Genomic DNA, 22,941 nt, shown 5'->3' on the forward strand with positions numbered 1-22,941 from the left:
GTTTTTTTGTTTGTTTGTTTGTTTGTTTGTTTGTTTTGGTGTTTTTTGGCTGTGATGCTTCGTATGCAGCATCCACCAGAACCTCTCTCTGTCACCCCTGTGGGACTTGGAGGACATGGGGTACCAACATGATGTGCATGCTGTTTGCTGTGCTATGAATATTAGGTTGGTGCAAAAGTAATTGCGGTTTAAAAGGTTAAAAATAATTGCAAAAACCACAATTCCCTTTGCAGCGACCTAATAGTAAAATCCTTAATCTCTGCTCCAGGAATCTTGTGTCTTCTGTCAGCATCTATAAAACCTGTAAACTTGTAAGAGGGTAAAATCTTAGACCCTTCATAGAACTGACAATCAAGAATTGAGGGATTGTTCTGTATGCTCTGATAATCCCTATGATTTGGCCATTGTAAGTTTTGGAAGGTCAGTGATGGGCTGCCAGTGCTGTCAGGGATATGGCTCCAGGATTTGAGTCCCAAGGTAATTAGTGATCAGAGGCCCGTGAGGCTGCTGATTGAGGATCTGTGATGTATAATATATTCCACTGTATATATTATACACCACAATTTCTTTATTAATTCATTTGTCGACACTTGTTTCCATGTCTCGGCTATGGCGAGTAATGCTGCAATGAATATAGTAGTGCAGATATCTCTTCGAAGTACTGATTTCATTTCCTTTGGGTAGATACCCAGAAGTGGGATTGCTGGATCATATGGTAGTTCTAGTTTTAATTTTTTGAGGAAACTCCATCCTGTTTCCCACAGTGGCTGTACCAGTTTACATTCCCACCAATAGTGAACAGTGTTCCCTTTTCTCCACATCCCCGCCAACACTTCTTTCTTGTCTTTTTGATAATAGCCATTGTAACAGGTATGAGGTGATAACTCATTGTGGTTTTGATCTGAATTTCCCTGATGATTAGTGAAGACTTTCTCAAGGCAGTAAACTGGAAGAATCATAAGTACTCACTTCATCTGCTTCCAATCTCTCAGTTCTTGGTTGCCTGCTGTTCAGTGCTTAAAACCTGTTGTTTCATTCATTTTGTCAGGGTTCTTTGGTTGTTCCAGGTGGAAGGGTAAATCTGATCCCTGTTCACCTTTGATAGAAGCAGAACCAGAATCATATATTTCATTCCAATATGACCTCTCAGCATAACTTAAGAAATCTAGATACAACTAAGACATTCACTTTCAAATAACTTAAGCCCTAAAAAATTTCTCAATTGGATTAAAGCAAATCTAAATGAAACTAAGTACTTTATGTGAAAACAAGCTCAGAGTCACACATTCTTCTCCAAAGTAACTTAATACATTTAGAATAAATCTAGTGAAACTAAGCTGTTTATGTGCAAATAACTTAGAATCACATATTTTCCCTAAACAAACTTTTTAAAGTGAGTTAAAACAAATCTAAGTGATACTAAGAGCTTTATTTTAAAACAGTCAGAATCACAAATTTTTCTCAAAAGTAATATCTTTTGAACAGTTAGAGCAAATGAAGATGAAACTAAGCTGTATATATACAAATAAGCACAGAATCACACATGTTTCTAAAAAAATAATTGCATATGGCAATTTAGTGCAACTGAGATGGAATTAAGCAATATGAGTGAAAACAAATTTAGAATCTAGAATCACACTTTCTTCTCAGAATTAATTTCCTGATGCAAGTTAGGGTAAACCTAGCTGAAGAGAAGCAGTATGCTTTAAAACAAGCTCAGAACCTCACGTTCTTTGCCAAGGAAACCACTTTTTGAAAGTTAGAGCAAATTTAGATTAATCTAAGTAAACATGTGTCCAGAATCACACTCTCCTCCAAAATAACTCCTTATTGTGAGTTGGAGTAAATTTAGATGAAACTCAGCAGTATTTGTGAAGACAAGTTCAGTGAAAACAACATCGAGATAACATATTCCACCCCCCATCCACCCCCCACTCCGGTTCAAGCCGTTGTTTCTCAGTCTAGTTGTGTGTAGGACACAGCTCCTTGGCTCACGCTGGTATTATGAGCCTTGCACTCACCGGCAGCCCAGCTCCAGGGAGAGCCGTTGTTCACAATCTTGGCTGTAGAGGGTGCCCCTCACTGGCCCATGTGGGAATCAAACAGGCGACCTCTGCGTTAGGAGCACGGCTCCAACAGACTGAGCCACCAGGCCGGCCCACATATTCTTAGAAGAAATCCTATTATAAACAGTGTATGTAAAAAGAAGGTCAGAATAACACATTTTCCTACAAACTCGGCCTTAGGGTTAGGTTTAGGAATAATTAGTGTCAGGGTTACGGTTATGTTAAGGATCAAGGTAATAAGGGACAGGGTCAGGGAAACAGATCAGGGTCAGGTCTGTGGTCAGAGTTAGATTGAGTGTCAATTTCAGAATCAATGTCAGGATAAGTCGTTTATTGTCAGAAGCAGGATTAGGGTGATGTTTTAGCATTAGCATCAGGGTCAGATGTCGAGTTAGGTCAGGTTCTAGGTGATGGTCAGTGTTCTGTTAGGTTTAAGTCAGGGAGAGGTTCATGGTTAGAGACATGTTTAGGGTAAAGATCAAGTTTAGGATGAAGTCAAGGGTTAGGGTCAGAGCCAGGGTCAGGACCAGGTAATGTTTAGGGTCTAGTTTATGGTTAGCTTTAGTGTTAGGGTTTCTAGTCAGGTTAGAAGCAGGTTTAGGGTTATAATTAATGTGAGGGTTGGGTTCATGGTCAGAATCAGTGTTAGGGTTAAGTTTAGGTTGAGTTCAATTGTTCAATTGTTTGATTTCAGGGTCAGGATTAGGTATGGATTAGAAACAGGGCCAGGAAGTTCTTTACTTGAGGTTGGTTAGCTAGCTGGCTACAACTGGGATTGGGGGAGCACATCTTGGGGATTGGGATCACTCCAGTTCCATAGTCGGCCTCTTCTGAAAAGCCTTTGTATTGGCCTCCGTGGACTTCCCAGAGACGTCCTTCACCTCTGCAGCCTGTGCACAGGTCCCTAGGGCCCTCTGGTGCCTCTAGTTCGCTCCTTCTTGATCTCCCCAGGTCAAGAATGGGGATCGGAGGACAACCCAGACTATGCCAGACAGTTAGCTATCTGCAGGTGGGGGAGCTCAGTATGGGCTTCATGTGGCCCCGGGTCTGCTGAAATTCCACTTACAAAGCTTCTTCCTTCACTACAGTCGCCTTCAGGGGCTCATTCAGTTATCCTAGATGCCATCTGATTTCTCCCAGATGATAATCAAGGCCAAGAAGCCGCTGGGTTGCAGTAGCATGATTAACCTGCTGCAGTTGATCTGGAGATAGAGACCAACCGTCAGGACATTCCTCAAAAAGGCCTCTGCACCTCTGCAGAAGCCCCAAGGGCTTCTGGTGCTGGTCCGACTGGTTTCAGAGATGGGAACCTGGGGCCTGCAAGCCTATCCTCTGTGGAAGCCTCCAAAGAGCTAGGTGCCTGGAAGCGACCTCCTAAAAGGCCTCTGCACCCTATGTGGAGGCCCAGGGGGGCTGAGCAAGTCAATCCAGCTTCCATAGTCAAGCTGAAGAAGTCAATCAACATTCCAGACCATGTCATTAGAGTGACGATGTCAGGTGGCTAGCTGTCTGAAGAGGGTGGAGCTTAGATGAGGTTTCAAATAGTTCCTTTCTCACAGATGGTTCCCCTGAAAGATTTGTTCACCCTTCACGTTGGCCTCTGGGGTTGTCCCATGGGATTCCACCGCTCTTCTACCTCCCCCTCATGATAAATGGGGCCATAGAACCCTGGGAGGTATTGGAAGCCCAGCTGGATGCAGGGGTTGGGGCACTTGGGGTTTCAGATCCCTGCAGTTTCTGTAGTGACTCTCCTGAAAGGCCATTGCGCTCATCAGGGAGAACCTTAGGGTTGACTTGTGCTATTCTCATCAACTCTTTTCTCCCCTGTACAAGAGATGATGCCACTAAGTGCCCAGGTTCAAGTTGTGTGTCTAGCCAACTCTGTTGGGGGAGCATCTGCTGGCATTTGGGTTCATCCCTTTCCCCCAGTGAGCCCTTCCTAACAGGCCTCTGCACTCTTGTTGTTGGCCCCTGAGGTTGTCCCATGTCAGTCTCACTGCTCTCCAACCTCCTCTATCCAAGAAATAGGGCTTCCAGGTGCCTGGGTCATTATCGAAAGACCTACAAGCCACAGAGGGTGAGAAGGCTCTGCTCAGGGTTGCTTATTGTTCCTGGTTTCCCTAGGATCAGTTCTGAAAGGACTCTGTACCCTCTGTGGAAGACGCCAGGGTCTACCTCTGCCAGTATTTCCCCACTCCTTTCTCCTCTGCATAAGAAACAGTATTATGAAATACTCTGTTGAGGTCAGATGGTTAGACAGCTTTGGTGATTACTTATGAAAGTCGGGACTTAGCATCTGCAGTAAAAATTGGACACTTAATATTAGGACTAAGAATGGGGACTTAGATTCTGGAGCTGAAATTGGGACTTGGCCTGGGGAAGGGGAATTGGGGAACCTAGCTGTTCATGGCACAAGTTGATATGTACCCTTTGGAGGCAGAGGTCCTGACTTGATTTCTGTCAGGAGAAGTCAAGACAATCTCTAGAGGGAGATGTTGGAACTTAGTCTCTGGAGCAAAAAATAGGAGGTAGGTTCTAGGGTTATTAGTGTGGAGTTAGTCTTTGGAGGGCAAATTGGGGAAGTAGTAGTTGGCAGCATAGGTTGGGAGTTGGCATCTGGCAGGGGGTAAGACAGGATTTAGTGCCCGGTATGAGGAGTCTGGACTCAGAGTCTGATGGGTGCAGGTCAATGTCCAGAACTGTAGAGGGTCTGAGATTTTACCCTACTTGCAAGCTAACAAGCTATCCTGTTTCATGGATGAAAGCAGAAGACATGAAACTCCTGAGTCAGAGATAAAAGACTTCACTATTCATAGAAAAAGCAAGAGCCAGAGTGTCAGCATGATGTTTGAGCTGGTTCTCCAAGGGGGTAATACAGGTGGGCCTAGATACACACCTGTGCACATGGTAGATTGTGTTGTAGGAGAGGAACACTAAACGTGGGGATTAATTGTTCTTACAATGAGCAGTAACAAGCCTGCTTCTTATCTGGAGGGAAACGTTACCTCATTTCTCAAGGGAGCTTGCTACAAACACAACTCTGAAAAATGGCCTGTGTAAAGATTGGTCAGGACCTTGCATTCTTGGCATTCTCTGCAAAACATGTGCAGGGACCCTCAGGGATGATGGCAGAGTGCTTTTGGTAAGTCAGGTTGACCAGATGGCCTGCTTTGTAGTTTGACAAGAGGTTCTGATTTGGGGGTTGACCTTAAGTCTAGGTTCAAAGATTGACCAGATGTCTTGATTCGCTTTCAAGCAAAAGTCTTTTTAGAAGTCTGGTTTACTAAATGGCCATTTGGGAAATTGGCCAGAAAAAACTCAGATAATGTAGCGGGTTTAATGTTTGTCATGGGGGAGGCTTCCACTGCCAGGAGAGAAGGGCTAGAGCCTCGGTCCCAGTAGGTTGAGTTCCTGGGCCCAGGGGTACTGGAGAGAGCAGGAGAGCCATGTGGGGGCTTGGGATCACCTGAAATTTCAGGAGATTCCCTCCTCAAAGTCCTTAGAATACTTCACTTGGTCGCTGGAGCTCCACAACCATTCCACCTCTCTCACTACCTGGAAGTGACTGGTTTAGGAGGCTAGCCAGGTGTAGTGGTGGGAGTCGGGGAGGGAAAGGTGCCCTATTTTGTGCTTCACATCATCCCTGGTCTCCTGATAGTCTACACCTTCCTTGGAGCCCTGGGAGCCTCCCATTCCAGCCACGTTGTTCTCTGAACTCCCTTGATTGCCAATGGGGAGGGAGTGGGGGATGGGTGAAGAAAAAAGATTCATGGGACCACATATGCAGAGTATATAAGATAATCAGTCATCCCAGTTTGGGGGTGTCCTGAGATGCAGGACTTTCAAAAAGAAAAGCAGATTGAATTAAAAAGAGAAACTCACTTCAAATATAATGATATAGGTACTTTAAAAATAAGAGGATGGGCCGGCCCGGTGGCTCAGGCGGTTAGAGCTCCGTGCTCCTAACTCCAAAGGCTGCCAGTTCGATTTCCACATGGGCCAGTGGGCTCTCAACCACAGGTTGCCAGTTCGATTCCTCGACTCCCTCAAGGGATTGTGGGCTCCGCCCCCTGCAACTAAGATTGAACACAGCACCTTGAGCTGAGCTGCCGCTGAGCTCCCGGATGGCTCAGTTGGTTGGAGTGCGTCCTCTCAACCACAAGGTTGCCGGTTCAACTCCCGCAAGGGATGGTGGGCTGTGCCCCCTGCAACTAGCAACGGCAACTGGACCTGGAGCTGAGCTGTGCCCTCCACAACTAAGACTGAAAGGACAACAACTTGAAGCTGAACGGCACCCTCCACAACTAAGATTGAAGGGACAACAACTTGACTTGGAAAAAAGGCCTGGAAGTACACACTGTTCCCCAGTAAAGTCCTGTTCCCCTTCCTCAATAAAATCTTTAAAAAAAAAATTATTTCCAAGGTGATATATTTTATATCTATTAGGTAGGTGGCAGTTGGAACCACGGATTTTGCCTAAGTGTTTAATTCTTATCCTCTAGCACTATTTTAGTTTGTAAAATAATATATAGGAAGAGTAATATGAAGGTAGGTTAGCATTGTAGCATATTTTATAAGATTATGAATAAAACAAAAAGGAACATAATTGTAATAAGTCATTACCATATTACTATTTATTCATTTTTTGAAGTTTTAAGTATAACTAGAATGCAGAATAAAGAACAGATAGAGTCCCTTCATTCCCCCATCCACCAGCAATTTTCAAAGAATCAAGAGGCTGGTTGACAGTTGAACAGTTCTTGACATTTCTATAGTACCTTTGCAAAATGCCGGGTTTTTAAAAAAAAATTAAAGGTTATTGGGGTGACAATTGTTAGTAAAGTTACATAGGTTTCAGGTGTACAATTCTGCGTTACATCATCTATATATCACATTGTGTGTTCACCACCCACATTCAGTTCTCCTTCCATCACCATATATTTACGCAAAATGCCTTATGGTGTGTTATCAAACCCACCTGTCACCCCTTGTTAAAAATCTCCACTTTTAAAAAATTGCAAATAAACATTTAACCTTGTTATAATATCATTGCCTCCATTTTTTTGTAACTAGATTGAAATTTCAGCTCCAGAATTTTCTAGTTGTCTTCAAAGTTTCCTCTAATAGGAATGAAGGCCTGTCACTTATCCTGCATAAGGATAGGGAGGAATTCCTTTGATCCCCAGGCCAGTTATCTGTTAAAAAAAAGAAAAACGAGAAATTGAAAAAAAGGAATTCACAAGTATTCTTCAAAAGCATTTTTATGATTCATATCATATATTTAGCCACTTATTACTCGTTTTATTTCCTATCATAAAAAGGAATTACTTGGGGAGACAGTTAGCTCAGTTGGTTAGAGCGTGGTGCTCTTAACAACAAGGTTGCCGGTCCGATCCCCACATGGGCCACTCTGAGCTGCGTCCTCCACAACTAGATTAAAACAACTACTTGACTTGGAGCTGATGGGTCCTGGAAAAACACACTTAAAATAAATAAAAGTTTTTTTTAAGTTTTTTAAAAAAGGAATTACTTGATTAGGTACTTATGGTCTAACAATTTTTCATATAGATAATAATAACTAGTAATTATTTATAACTAACTTGGATTTAAAACTGAATTTATTTCTATCATCTTCCCAGCTGTTAAGAAAGGTGTTTGAGCCAGATGATTTCTACATTTCTTTTCAGCTCAAAAGGTCTATAGTGTTTTTTTTTTTTTAAAGATTTTATTGGGGAAGGGGAACAGGACTTTATTGGGGAACATTGTGTACTTCCAGGACTTTTTCCAAGTGAAGTTGTTGTCCTTTGAATCTTAGTTGTGGAGGGCGCAGTCCAGCTCCAGGTCTAGTTGCTGTTGTTAGTTGCAGGGGGCTCTGCCCACCATCCCTTGCGGGAGTCGAGGAATCGAACCGGCAACCTTCGGCGTTAGGAATATGGAGCTCCAACCGCCTGAGCAACCGGGCCAGCCCACTAGTGTTTGTTTTGTTCCAAAAAAGTTAAACACTTGAAAATATTCTTGTGATATCAAAACAATCAACTAATTTTATAAACATGTTTCAAATACTGGTTTTCCAAGCCCATTCTACTGATTTATAGAATTTTGGCTAGCACTTCTGAATATATATATATATATATATATATATACACACACACACACACACACACATATACACATATATGTATATATATGTGCGTATATATATGTGTATATATATACACATACATATACATATATATATATATATTTTTTTTTTTTTCAAAAGAGGCTAAACATATTGTCCTGGACTTCAGATAACTTCTAGTCTAAAAAATCTAAAGAAAACATTTTAAAGCCTAGCATAGTGAGCTTAAAATGCTAAATGGAATTATGTTTTGAAAGTATGAAAAAGCACTGATCACTCAGTTACTTAACCGAGGATCTCCCACATCACCCATAAAAGAAAAGAAATAGCCAGATCACCTTGAAAATTCCACCAACTTCAGGTTGCCGCAAAAGACCCTCAGGGTCTATTCCATCTCGGGCACAGGTCACATACATTTCAGAGTAATCCTTCCCTCCAAAGCAGCATGAGGTTGTTTTATCAACAGGCAACTTCACAGTTTGGAGTCTTTTCCCTAGATCACCAAATATTTTATTTAAAGTTTACATCCAGCAAATTTCCAACCTGCGAAAGCTTTCAGGACCCTTTGCAGAGTAATAAGGAAGTTCAAAAAAGATGGTGGAGGTCAGACTTCAATCATGTATTAAACCTACCTTCCCTGACAATTTATTTATTTTGAGCAAAAAGGCTTACCGCCACAGGAAAAGAAGTTCTGACTATAAATTTGGGGCTACATTTTTGGCCTTTATTTCCAAAATCATCTAATTGAGACCTTAGAATATATCGCTAACTTTATTAGTAATGAAGTTTCTCCAGTCCCCAGTGTCTGGTATTTTCTAGACATGGCAGGGATTTTGCACTGTGCCGTGGGCCTACCTGTCTCAGGATCTAAACGAATCACTCTTCCTCCATTGTAACAGGCCACCCAGAGTTTCCCCTCAGCATCGATACACATTCCGTCTGGGATTTGTTCTTCTTTCTCCAGCTTGTAAACACTTCTGCGGTTGGCTATGGTTAAAACACACACACACACACACACACCAAAACAACACTGATCACTTCTGCTTATCCAGGGTCTGGCATGTGAGCACCACAGATGGGATGGTTCAGAAGGATTCTTAACTCTGAACAATGTCCAGAAACATGAGTGGGCACCCCTCAACCAAAGATTTTTACCACATGCTTTGGCGTGGATTCACTCCCTTTAGTTTGGGTACAGACATGTCTGTCTAAGCTTTCAGAGAAGAGAAAAAAGAAAGCAAACTTCTTAATGAAATACCACTAGATCTTTTTGAGGCTTGGTCATTTTACTTACAAAAATGCCTACTTTGATTAACTTCAAGATCTATAAGGCAACTTAGTGGTGCCATGTGAACAATTCATGCATAAAAACTAGTAAGATATATGAGTTCTGTTTTTGCCCAACCAAATGCTCCCAAATCACCTTATCAAAAGTAAATCAGGGCATCACTTCATAAATTAGATAAATGTCTAACCACTATGCTGTACACCTGAAACTAAATATAACAAAATATAAAATAATATTGAATGTCAACTATAATTGAAAAAAATAAGTACATAAAAAAGTAAATATTAGAAGAGCTTCTTTCTGAAAGGAGGGGTATTCTGAATCCAACTGGCTGGCCTTAAAGGGGGGAATCATAGTATACAAAAAACAAACATCAAAATCCAGAGGAATTTTACACTACGAAATCCAAGTCAACAGTAATTGAATTGAGGTATGATGGAAAAAATGTTAAAACTATGATAAGCAAAATGGATAAACACAGTCATAAAAAAGAACACTACATATTTCAAAACAAAAGATTTCTACTGTAGTGTTTTGCCTCTGATTAAATCTACACAAGAGTCTTGTAATTTTTTTCAACTCATTTTCTTATTGGTTTTGCTCTTGTGATTTGGCACCTTTCATGAAACAGTTTCAAGTACACCCTTCTAACTTCTTCTCAATAATTCCTTCCCTCCCACTTGCCAACTATGGCTCATTTAGAGCCCATTTATGGAGTTGAACAATCTGTAACTATTTTTTTTTACTTTTCCATTTTGAGAGGTTGTTAATTTGTCTCTGAGCACTTAACTATAGTTAACTAAAGTACAAATATGAAATATCAGCCCCAAACTCTAATTTTCTATTCTTTTATCCCATCTTGCTGTATGTTATTTGCCTTTAGGTACTTCCTCGTAGAATAGGGTCCATTTTACAGTGAGTCTCTTTCTAGTAATGGTGGCAGGAAAGAGGACTAAGGATCTATCCATATTATGCCAACCATGGCCACATTTAGTTGTGTTGAGAGCCATGTCTTGACCGGCAGCAGAGTCAAGTCTATGTAATCATTACTATACTGGGATAATAACATTGGACAGCGCTCTATTTGACAAAGCAAGGACCTTTTCACATGGGTTGAGGGAGAGGCAGCTTACTAATGACATACATATGAAAAAAATATGAGCAGTATTAAGAAAAATAATGAAAAATTACATACAGATCTTTCCTGTCGGCAGGTCATAGTCAAAGGCATCCACACAGTAGGACAGACTGTCGATGTAATAGAAGATCTTGTGGTCCAGGGACCAATCCAAACCATTGGAAATGTCCACCTGGTCAAAGTACTTTTCCACATGGTGGTCAGGAAAGAGGGAGTACAAGGACCCTTGGTGCCGCTCCAGAACTGCTGGGGCCGTTTCCTCAGCCATGGTGCCTACAAAAACCGAAGGCCACTGAGCCAGACCCACAGCATCGTGCCCATGGGTGACACCATCTTGTCTCACCAGGGTTCCTTCCTGTGATTCAATCAAGGAATTTATACAATTCCAGTCTGGGTCCTATATTTTTTTAAATGACAACTATCTTGTTTATAATGCAAATTAAAACCACTAGAGAGGTTCTAGTTCCAGATAAGGAAGACGTCTGCACCAACTCATTTTCTCCCACTGAACACAACTATACAACCTGGACAAAATTCACGGCTATTTGAGAACTCTGAAAAGTAAATATCAGGCAGCTCAGGGAAGAACATGAGAATTCGAAGTACCATCTAATTGGTGGCGAGTTCTCCATTTTATCCCCAGTATGTCCCAGCCTGAACTCAATACAGATGAAACTTGGAAGTGAGCACTATGGCGCAGACAGACAGAGATCCAAGAGAAACCCTCTAAATCTGGCTCAAGGAGTAGAAAAGAAAACTCCTGAGGCTCACAGAGAGTGGAAGAAATCCCCTGGATATTTTATACTCTTTTCTCTACATTCTATCATGCACCAGTCCCCAGGCAATTTTGTAGCAAGGGTGGCAACAGCAGAGAGTTGGCCAGCAACAGGAAACTACAGGAATCAAAACCCTGAGCGAAGGGGACATTCCTCTCCATTTGGTAAAGCTACATCCCCAAAAGGGCAGAGCCAAACACTTTTGCTTTTATTCTCTCTCTCTCTCTCTCTCTCTCTCTCTCTCTCTCTCTCTCTCTCCCCCCTTCTCTCTCTCTCTCTCTCTCCTGTCATTTGGCCCCAGAGGCAGCACAATCATAGAGATGGGTGATTTCTGGCTGGAGGAATGAAAGGTGAGCTCCAGGAAGCTAGAAAGTACCTGGAGATAGTAAAGAGGAATGTCGCTCAGGAATGTAAGCCCATAAAGCTGAATATGACATACTGGGCTCATCTTCTACTTGTACATGCACATGGATCTGATTCTAATTAGAATACCAAAGACTGAAAATGGAGCTGTGGATAGAACTCCTTTTAAGTCTCAGACTGACCACCAAGTGGCACGCATGTGGGACAGATAATAATGGCACCTAATAGAAGGCAGGTTTGAACTTGTGGTCTGAACTGAAACATACAGATTACTTACTAAAACAAATATATAAACATTCTCCATAGGACTTAAACAAGACCGAGCGTCTCATAACACAATAGTCACAATGTCCAGCATACCATCCAAAATTACTTGGCAACACAAGAAGCATGAAAATCTCAACTTGTATAGGAAAAAATGCAACAGATACAGAAAACAAGATGGCACAGATGTTGGAATTATTTGACAAAGACTAAAGAAGCTTTTATTTAAAAATGCTCAAATGAGCAATTTGTAAACAGTCGTGAAACAAAACTCAAAATAGGAAATATTGGCAAAGAAGTAGAAGATATAAAGAATAACCAAATGAAAAATTTAGAAGTGAAAAATAAAATAACTGAAATAAAAAATAACTCACTGGATACACCCAATAGCAGAAAAGAGATGACAGAGGAAAGAGTCAGTGTACCTGATGGTGGATCAATAGAAATTACCCAATCTGAAAAACACAGAGAAAAAAAGATTGCAAAACCAAACCACACCAAAACAAAACAAGAACAACAAAACGGCTAACATATGTGTCAATGGATTCCTAGAGAAAAGGACAAAGAATAGAGATCCAAAAAAGATTTGAAGAAGTAATGGGTCAAAACTCCCCAAGTTTGCTGAAAAGCACAAAACTATAGATCCAAGAAGCTGAACAAACTCAAAAGAGGGTAACCCAACGAAACCTATACTCAGATACGTCATAATCAAATTTATGAAAACTAAAGTCAAATAGAAATCCTTGGGAGCAACAGAAGAAAAATTACATTTTACATATAGGAGAATAATGATTTCAATGAATATCGATTTTTTTCATGAGAAACCACGGAGGTCAGATGGAAGTGACACATTTTTAATTTGCTGAAAGAAAAAAATGTAAACCTAAAAGTCTATATTTAGTGAAAATATCCTTCAAGAAAGAGGGTGAAATAAAGACATTCTCAAATGAAGTAAAACTAACAGAATTCACAGCCAGCAGACCTGCTCTAAAGAACTGCTAAAGAAAGTTCTTTAGACAGATAGGAAACGATGCTAAAAGGAAGCTTGGAGCATAAAGAATGAAAGAAGAGCAATAGAAATAGTAAATATATGAGAAAATAAAACAGACTATTCTTCTCCTCTTTAGTTCTTTAAAATATTTCTGATGGTTGAAAGCAAAAATTACATTTTCTGATGGGGTTTTCAATGTTTGTGTATAAAGACAACTATAGCATAAAGAGGTGATTACCAATGTGATAAAATATTGGTTCTAGATAGACTGTGAAAAGTTAACTATATATTTTGCAATCCCTTCAGCAACCCTTTAAAAACTATCCAAAGAGATATACTGAAAAAATCACAATAAAGAAATTAAAAGTGGATCCTGAAAAGTGTTCAAATGACCCAAAAGAAGGCAGGAAAGGGGAAACAAAAGAACAAAAAAATACAGAGGGAAAGAAGAGAAAACAGATAATAAAATGGTAGATCTAAGTTAAAGTATATCAATAATTACATTACATAATCTAAACACATCAATTAAGACAGAGATTGTCAAAAGGAATTAAAAAAATCCAACTATATGCTGTCTACAAGAAACTCACTTCAAATATAATGATATAGGTAGCTTAAATGTAAAAGGATGGGAAAAGATATACTATGCAGACATTAATCAAAAGAAAACTGGAGAGGCTATGCTAATATCAGACAAAATATACTTAGAGCAAAGAAAATTACCAGGGCTAAATACGGGTACTACATATTGAAAATGGTCAGTTCACTAAGGAGACATAATAATCCTAAATGTGTATGTGCTTCACAACAGAGCTTCCAAATACACAAAGCAAAAGTCTGAATTGAAAGGAGAAATAGACAAATCCACAATAGTAGTTGGAGATGTTGGCATCCCTCTCTCAGTAATAGATACAAGTAGATAGAGAATCAGCAAAGAAATACAACTGAACAGAATTCACCACCTGGTCACTAAGTGACATTTATAGAAATCCACTCAACAACAGTAGAATACGCTTTCTTCTCAAGTGCACACGAGATATTCACTTATAGAGACTTGAGTGTGATCTCAGGGGACAGAACAGAATTTGACTGTAAGAAGAAACTGGAAAGCTCATTTACTTTTACTGAGCTCCATCTGAAAGAAGAGAAAATGGACTAAAACCGGGAAGCCTGAATAGCAAGCAAGACAGGATAGATTCTCTGTCCTGAAGAAAAGAATGCCTATGTGGCAGTTTCCTGCTATAAGGCAGTTAGCTTTGTTTCATTACTATTCCTCTCCACTATGTGCCTCACAGAAAAAGATGCCTGGAACACGATGGAAACCCCCTGTTGCTTGGAAAGGCTCTTCCTTAGTGGGAAAGAACAACCTGGAGCCCTGGATTATGTATCATTATCCAGCAGCGAGCACAGACACATCAGACCTTGGGTGTGGTGATACCTTTAGAGTACTGCCTACCACCCTGAAACTCCATCTAGACTGTCAGATGACCCCACCCTTTTCTGGTCCAGGGACACCTCTTAGCACCTGCTGAAAGCTATGAAATCTCTCTAGAAAAAGGTTCTCAGGTGCTTCTGGCAGATGCACACAACCAGTATGTATACTCGAGATGACATCTACAATTTTAAGGGGTCTCCTGAGGGCACAGGTTACTCAGGCCTCTGAGGACATCTTTATTTTGTCTCACAAAGTGCCACAGAACTGTAAACTTCTAGCCATAAGGGAGAGAGAAAATCAATTTCAGCAGGAGGTAAAGTATCCAATCATATTTCTTTATCCTGCAGAAATTACTGGCAGAAGGGCTTCCAACGAACTTCCATCTTTAATCTTTCAACCCATCCTGGACTAGATCTGGGGTTGTGTCAAGTCCAAGAAGATTGGGAGCAACCCACAACTAGCTGCTCAGATCTCACCTACTTTCCATGTTAAAAGTGAATGGAGTCAGGACAGCATGGCTGAAAACGGGAGGGGGCAACATGGGGAGGTGGAAACAGCATGGATTTAGAATTGACTTTGGCTATTTATAGGGTTGTTATTATGGGAGCTAAATGAGAAATAGGTGTGAAATGCATTATTTAAATTCAAACTGTAGTTAAAATTCATTTAAAGCTGTATGTAAGCCATTCTGCCACCATCACAATCAAGATTGGTTCAAGCGAGAATCATCAAAGAACGTAAAATGTAAGTGAGAGATTTTGATGAGGACCAGGATATTTGCTTGGACTTAAAGTAGCTCCTCGTGTTGTAGCCCCAAGGTGGTCCCTAATGCCTCCTAGCATATTCGCACTCTTGTACAGTTCCCGACACCACACTGCCTTTGTGACCAACAGCACATGGCAGAAGTGATGCTATGCCATTTCTGGGACGAGTTAGAGTAAAACTAGCTTCTCTCTCTCTCTCTCTCTCTCTCTCTCTCTCTCTCTCTCTCTCTCTCTCTCTCTCTCTCATCACCAGCTTTAGGGGAAGCCATGTCCTGAGCAGTCCTATGGAGAGGTCCACATGGTAAGGAAGTGAAGCCTCCTGCCAACCCCCACAGGAGAAAGCTTGGAAGCAGATCCTCCAGGCCCCTTCAGAGACTCCAGCCCCTTCTGAGGCTGTTGTCCCCACTGACAACTTGACTGCAATTTCATGACATAACTTTGAACTAGAACCATCCAGCTGAGCCACATCCAGATTCTTGGCCTTCAGAAACGATGTGAGATAATAAATGTTTGTTATTTTAAGTCACTAAATTTCAGGGTAATTTGTTACACAGCAATAGATAATTAACAAACCCCACAAAATTGCAAATAAAAAATAATAACTATGCAGTGGAGAAATCTGAGAAGACCTTGATTGGGTGATCAAAACTAACATCAACCAATGAGGGACAGACAGTATCTAGATGGGATACCCTGAGAAGGCCAAACCATCACCTATGCAGTATTCTAGCCATGAATGTATAGCATTACTCTAACCACAAGGAAACATTAGACAAATACAAAAACATGAGGGATATGAGGAATGTACCGTTGAAAAAGGGGGCAGTGAGCCGGCCAGGTGACTCAGGTGGTTGGAGCACCGTGCTCCTAAGCTGAGGCCACCGGTTCGATTCCCACATGGACCAGTGAGTGGCGCCCACTACAGCTAAGATTGTAAACAACAGCTCTCCCTGGAGCTGGGCTGCCGTGAGCTGCTGTGAGCCGGGGACAGACGACTGGTGACCGACTGCCTCAGTTGAGGGGTGGGTGGGGGAGCACAAGGCTCATAATACCAGCATGGGCCAGGGAGCTATGTCCTACACAACTAGACTGAGAAACAATGGCTTGAACCGGAGTTGGGGGTGGGGGAAGGCAGAGAAGGGGAGAAAAAAAAGTTTAAAAAAGGAAATGGGGGGAGTTGGGTGGGACTTGTTCTTTAAAAATGTCGATGTCATAAAAGAGCAAAGAAAGGCTACGTTCTGTTCCAGATTAAAGAATATTAAAGACATGACAACTAAATGCAATACGTGATCCTAGACTGGAGGGGAAAATGCTATAAAGGACAGTAAAAAATTAACCGAACGGTCAATTGACAAAATTGGAATATAGATAGTACATCATATAAGACTATTGTATCAATGTTAAACTTGATAACTACGGTGGTCATGTAAGAATATGTCATTTTTCACTTGTCTTATTGGGGAGACCACTTCGTGGACAGTGTAGGTGACCACTGCAGTGTGCACCTGAAGCTGAAGCTGAATAGTGATGGGTATCAACTGTGGTTTAATATATATATATGTATATATATATATATGTATGTGTATACATATATATATAGTCACAGGGTGTGCAGTGCAGCGCAGGGAATGGGGTCAGTGGAACTGTGGCGGTTATGTGCGATGTTGGAGGGATGGTAGATTGGGGGAGGGGGATTGTCACTTTGTGAGGGGTGTAAATGTCTAACTATTGCATTGTTTTGTACACCTGACACTAATTTTAAAAAAAAGAATATGTCATTTTTCTTGGGAAATTCACACTGAAGTATTTTAGGAGTAAAGGCACATGATATATGCAACTTACTTTCAAATGATTATGGAGAAAAATGTGTTTCTATAGATAGAGCAAGTGGAACAAAATGTTGACAATAAGTGAATTCAAGTAAAGGGCAAACAGGTGTTGTTGGTATGATTCTTACTTTTTCCCTGTAAATTTGAAATTATTTCTAATTTAAACTTCAACAACAAACCTCTGTATTTAAAACATATTTAAACCACAAAAGTACCATACAAATGTTAGTTTCTGTTAGAGACAGAAACTGAAAGGAATATCTATGAAGTTTTTCTCATGGGATTTTGTTTTTTAGTGATACAAGTTATTTAAGTAATAATAAAAGAACCCCAAACCCATTATGAATAGCACTTTTACCACTAAAGCAGTGAGACTTTTATAAGCGATATAGTTTTGTCCCAAGCTCAGTAAGTAGGTGCTAAAGATAAACCATACCAGCAAAGTATCTCCCAGCGGGATCCACCTTCCCATCATTGAATCGATTGTTTTTCTTGTCTTTATCTACTGTGGCCAGGACGATGGCTGACTGATCTTCCCAGTTCAAAGCACAGAACTTTGTTCCAATTGTGGCAACATAGCCTCCCGACTGGCGGAGGGCCACAGAGCTGACTGGGGCATCTGCAAGAGGCAAAAGCAACATTCAGAACGCTGCAAACAGTCCAGTGGCGCAGCAGCATGCTGCGACCATCATGCCACCTGGCCCCTCTAAGAGGATTCCAGCTCTTTCCACAATGGGAGTGCTCTCTTCCTTCTGTTGAATAGTGAAGGCTATGTAACCGAGTAGATTTGTTGAGAATGAACTCTGTGTGCTGTTCTGGATAGCAGGGACAGAAAGGTGAATGAAACCCAATTCTTCTGGAAGCTCCCAGTCTAGTGAGAGAAGCAGAGAAGTCAAACCACAGCAGCCACCACACATTGGGGCAAGCGTCATGTCAAGTTCAGAGGAGGAGGTTTCTAACTGGGGAAGGGCGCACCAGAGCAGTTGTTACAGAACAACTGATGCTCAATTTGACAGATCTCCAGGAAATTCAGAGACAAACTTTGCTTAGTTCCAGCAACTAGGTTTTGCGACATCTTTCTCTCCCTCCAATACAGCACTGTCTTTTTTAAGGGGCCCTATTTAATTAGAAGTTAAATTTATTTAATTAAATAAAAATTTTAAATTTGTGTAAATTAAATATTTCGTTTAATTAAAATATTTTATTTAACTTTTATTTAAATCTAATTCAATTTAAAATTGTTTAATTAAAATTGTTTTTCAAATCCTTTTTGGAAGTAGGCATTGTAAAAGTAATAAATATAAATGTAGCTACAGTGATAAAACACGTCTTCATTATATTACTATATGTTGTATGTATGTATATATGTATGTATGTATGTATGTATGTATGTATTTATTTAGAGAATTTTTATAAGAGTTTATTTGAACCAAGCTGACGATATATGCTGGGGAGCAAGATCTAAAATGCTCCCTGTATTTTTAAATTTTAGGTTTTCTGGGTTTAATATTCTGTGTATAAGGAAACTTCCTTTTTTTTTAAGTGGAGATATTAATTACCATGGTGAGCAGTCACCAGAAACAAATTTATCAGAATTTATTTTGAAAACATTTCCTGAACACCTATTCAGTGCAAGGTGCTGAGTGCTCAGCTAAAAGCCCTACCCAGAAGTTGATTTGAGCCACTGAGGGTCCCAGGGAATGTGCAGGACACTATTAGGAGAGTCACATTCTCATCAGGGATCCCAGCCTGTGGCTTGAGAGTTCTGTTAGCCTTCTAAGCTACTGCTGACAGCACAAGCCCTTTCCACATTTGGGGGAGGGGGTGTGCAGATTAGGGCAGGAATGTATCTCTAACGTGTGAATGCTGGAAGAGAGACTAGGAAGGGCATGGGCCCCTCCCCCCACTCAGTGGTCACAGTCACTTTGTTTCCAGCCATAATCACATCCTTCAGTGAATTAGAAAGTTGTTACCTCTCATAAAGATAAAGTTTGAGATCCCCAGTTCTGGGTTGAGAGTGAGGGTCCCAGTGCTTAGGAATTCCTGGTATCTCTTGCCATGATCACAATAATGAAAACAAGAAACTTCTTTCTCTATGGCCATCCCTTTGGGCCGCAGAATATCATAAAACCCCTCTGGAAATCACATGGCCATAAACAGAATCACACTCAAAAGCACTGGAAATTCTATTTTGTACACGGAACAGATAGTACAGGTTGATGTTTTATAAATCCAAAAGCTCTTCTATTCACATTCAAAGAAGGAATATACTTTTTTTTTTTTTAATTAAGCCCTTGGTCTGACCCAAGGTAGATACTGGGTCTCAAGCTTTCAGTGCTGTTATCTGAAGATGTTAAGGAAAGATTTTACAGTGCCTCCTTATCAGAGCAAAATGGGGAATGTTGCCCCTCCCCTGCAGAGGAAGAGACAAATATTAACTATCTAGAATTTACTCCCGGGTCAAAGTGGGAGGACAGACAGCATGGCAATCCAAAACTTTTAAAGTCTATTCAACATGCTTTAACAAGGTCCTGTGGAAATGGTCCCAACCCTCCCCAAGGAAAAGATGGCTGGTTCAGTGGATCTGAGCCCGGCCTTCATCCTTACCCACAGTCACTTGCTGCACTTGCTGGCTGAGTGAATCCCACCGGCAAACCTTTTTTGCAGGAATATCTACGAAGAGCAGAGAGTTGGACGCTTCCTCCCACACTGGAGATTCACCTAACCGGCAGTTCCCCGGCAGGATACACTCAATCTTAATGGAAGACATTGTCATGGGGCAATCTACTGAGGGTGACAGAGATAAAAGGAAATGTCATCACATGGAGCAAATTCAGCGCAACACCTGGACTGAGACCCTGGTAAGAGCTCAATACAGACTGAGTTGTTTTTATTAGAAGTGGAAAGGCTGGACGCACTTTCTCCAAATCAGAAAGAAATATGCAACGTAGCAGGAGGAAGAGCTGATAGGCAATAACATGAGACATCTTCAATCAACTTACCGGGGCTTTTTATCAAGCTATCTTTTAAAGAGAGAGAGAGAGAGAGAGAGAGAGAGAGAGAGAGAGAGAGAGAGAGAGAGAGAGAGAGAGAGAGAGAGAGAGAGAAAATACCAAAACAACAACAACAACAAAAAAGCAACACAACACTCCAACATCCACACCTTGGTGCTGATGACCTCAGAGAACCAGCAGCTCAGCAGAGGCAAGGCTGCTCTTTATGCCAACATCCTAGTCCCCAAGGCGGGGCGGGGGGTGGGGGGGAAGGCAACTCCCTCATTGGTGGCCCCTCTGGGAGTCTGCAGGTCACCTTCTCCTGCTGCCCTCCCAATCCGTTGTTGTTGATTCACTTCTCTGACCGCTCAAAGGCCAGAGCCTTTTTGCTCTGCATTTTTCTGACTGCATTGTAAAAATGTATGTTCATCAGTGATAATACACTAAATTAGAACGAACACGCATTTTCAAATTCAGATAATGGAACGGGTGGAGAAAAGGACATCGTCTGGACACCCTTGTAGAACTGGCAGCCCCTCGGCTATTTCTTGCTGCCTAGGAAGGCACGGTGCCAACTTGGCAAGGTCTTGAACTTCACAGGCAGGAACATTGTATGCTGGGATTTTAGGCCAGAGACTGTGACCAGGAAACAGGGAGAAGAAAATGAAAAATTATCAGAAAAGAAAAAACATTACCTCAGAAACCCATGTGGGAGAGGAAAAACAGGTAACTTTCAAGAGCCTTCTCTCTTGCCTAAGAGAGAGGCTTTCCCAAGAGGGGGGCACTTAGGCTGATCATGACCAAAATCACCTGGATCTCCATCTTTTCTCTCTGGCATCTGTCTGCTTTAAAGTAAGTGATCCCACACGTAGCTGAGGAAGTTAATAATGGGAGGAAAAGGAAAGCAATCTTTGGTTTAATATTTCCTTCAATAAACTGACTTTTTTTTTTTTTAAAGAAACACAGCTCAAATCGGCCTCAAATACAAACTGCCAGTGTGCCAGCATTTGCTATCTTCATTGACTGTTAAAAATTGGCACAGGCTCCAAAGGCCTGCATGTTATCAGTCTGAGATAAGGCCCAAGATCAGACGCGAGGCTTTTGCAATAGCAACTTTTAACCCCACGCTCGCTCCGTCGTGCAAGCCAGGGGCTGGCAAATGTGCCCTTTCTGCCTGAGTTCCAGAGAGCGCAGCCCGACAGGGAGGGGTTCGTGGTCACAAACGGGTGGCCCGGTGGTGGGAGGGTTGGGGGGAGCGGGACGTTGCGGCAGGTACCTGCTGCAGCTGGGTACCTGTGCAGGCGAGGGGCCACTCCGCTATCTGGTAGCGCCGCTGCGGCCTCAGGCGACAGCGAGGCCCTCGGACGCTGCAGGCGAGCCCGCCTGGTCTCCGGCGCGGGTCCGTGGGTAGGCGGATGGCAGTCGGCGTCCTTCCCGCTGTCCCTGATCGGAAGACCAGTCTGAGCGGGATTTGCTCGGCTGTCACCAGACCTTTCCGGGGAGGGGGCAGGGAGGCCGGGCTGGTGACTTCTGGGCGGCTCAAAGGTCAGGCAGCGGGAGCGGGAGGAGGTGAGGGGGGCACTTAGGCTGGGGGTGGGGGACGTGACCGGTAAGCCCCTCGCTGTCCCTGTCCTCCATCTCAGCTGGAAGAATCCTGCAAAGCCACCCGGAGGGGGCGTTGGGGTCGAGGCTTAGAGACAAGTTAACCCAGGCTTTGCAGTTTGGACGGTTTGTTAGTTTCTCAAACAAAAAGTTACTAAAATGCTTAACCGTGAGAGTGGGTCGAGGGTTGGGTCAAATAAACAGATTAAAAAGGAAAGAACAAAGCTGTTAAATAAATCCTCTTTTCTTAGTGGAGAATACTCTGATGGCTGGAGGCCAACTCTTGCAAACACGTTTTTGGTGGGGAAAGGAAAGGCTTAATTTAACTCAGCTTCACATTTTCCATTGAGAGTCTCCATGTAGTCCTGGATCTGCCACCTCACCATCCACACTTTCTCTAAATAACCCACAAGTGGAAAATATTAAATTAGAGGAGGGAGGTAAACAGAATGGTGGTTGCCCCTGGGGAGTGGGAGCCAGGGATTAACTGTGAAGGGGAGTTAAGAGAATTTTCTGGGGGTGATGGAGCTGCTGGCTATCCTGATGGAGCTTTGAGTTGCATAGGTGTATGTCCTGTCAAGCATCATCCAGTGGTACACTTGAGATGTGTGCATTTTATTGAACGTACTGAATCCAAGGTCAGTATTCCTGATTATTTACGTCTCGCAATCCAGTGTCCCATTCCTTGCCATCTGCACTGTCCTAAAACCCCTTAGAACATTCAATTCACAATCACTGTGACATTCTAATTCTCTTTAAGTCATGAAGGAGGAAGGGCCAGAAACCAGCATCCAAAGGCACAGGCTCTAGGCAGGTAGGAGATGGTTAGAGCAAAGTTTAAGAGACTAAGTGGCACTTGTGGCCTCAATTATTTCCCCTTCGCCCTGGGGGGTACTTAAGACAACTACTCTCCTAAGTCCCTCCCCATTTACAGATGGGAAAACACAAGTCTACAAAGTAAAGAAACTCCCAAAGCCACATCCAGCTGGGGAAAATTTGGCAAATAGCCCAAATCATCAGTAGAAAAATAAGAACTGAAGGACACTTTCTTGGGTGGGACAAAGAGTGGGAGTGCGATCTCCAGGTGTCAGAAACAGATTTGGGACCACTTGTTTCACCATTGAGGAAACTGCAGCTCACAGAGTATGCGTGAAGAGTCAGTTGTTTTTCCTGGGCATTACCCAAATTCACCTGTGCTTGCCTCTTCTTTTCAGGAAGACATATTTCACAGGAGGGGTGGTAGTTCTAAACATCTGAAAGTCTCTCACAATTACCCCAAATATACTAGAATGGTGTGTGGCAGGTGGATGT

At 42.0% G+C, this 22,941-nt stretch overlaps 1 protein-coding gene across 9 annotated transcripts; it reads right to left on the bottom strand.

The window, feature by feature from the left end:
• Window positions 1–6,685: 6,685 nt before the first annotated feature.
• Window positions 6,686–21,560, bottom strand: RGN (regucalcin). 9 transcript variants are annotated; one of them, XM_033105898.1, is made up of 8 exons: window positions 21,322–21,551; window positions 20,724–20,900; window positions 19,643–19,819; window positions 17,472–17,654; window positions 10,671–10,886; window positions 9,043–9,174; window positions 8,526–8,680; window positions 6,686–7,261 (listed from the first exon to the last, which is right to left on the bottom strand). In XM_033105898.1, exons 3-8 carry the CDS (start codon window positions 19,809–19,811, stop codon window positions 7,211–7,213), a joined length of 906 nt encoding a protein of 301 aa, XP_032961789.1. In that variant the 5' UTR covers window positions 19,812–19,819; window positions 20,724–20,900; window positions 21,322–21,551; the 3' UTR covers window positions 6,686–7,210. The 9 variants fall into 9 exon arrangements, with proteins under 9 accessions (XP_032961789.1, XP_032961769.1, XP_032961807.1 ...); XM_033105878.1 differs by having other exon boundaries at window positions 19,643–19,822; XM_033105916.1 differs by lacking the exon at window positions 20,724–20,900.
• Window positions 21,561–22,941: the final 1,381 nt, after the last annotated feature.

This window comes from Rhinolophus ferrumequinum, chromosome X (assembly GCF_004115265.2).
Source record: "Rhinolophus ferrumequinum isolate MPI-CBG mRhiFer1 chromosome X, mRhiFer1_v1.p, whole genome shotgun sequence".
NCBI lineage: Eukaryota > Metazoa > Chordata > Mammalia > Chiroptera > Rhinolophidae > Rhinolophus > Rhinolophus ferrumequinum.

Bases quoted from the DNA above. Each gene is read 5' to 3' on its own strand.
- RGN (XM_033105916.1), bottom strand. From the start codon at position 19,811: ATGACAATGTCTTCCATTAAGATTGAGTGTATCCTGCCGGGGAACTGC. The intron at 9,175-10,670 runs GTATGTAATTTT...TTTTAACCATAG, and splicing joins CCTGCCGACAGGAAAGATCT to CCAACCGCAGAAGTGTTTAC. The intron at 7,262-8,525 runs GTGATCTGGCTA...TTTTTTTAACAG, and splicing joins AAGTTGGTGGAATTTTCAAG to ATAACTGGCCTGGGGATCAA.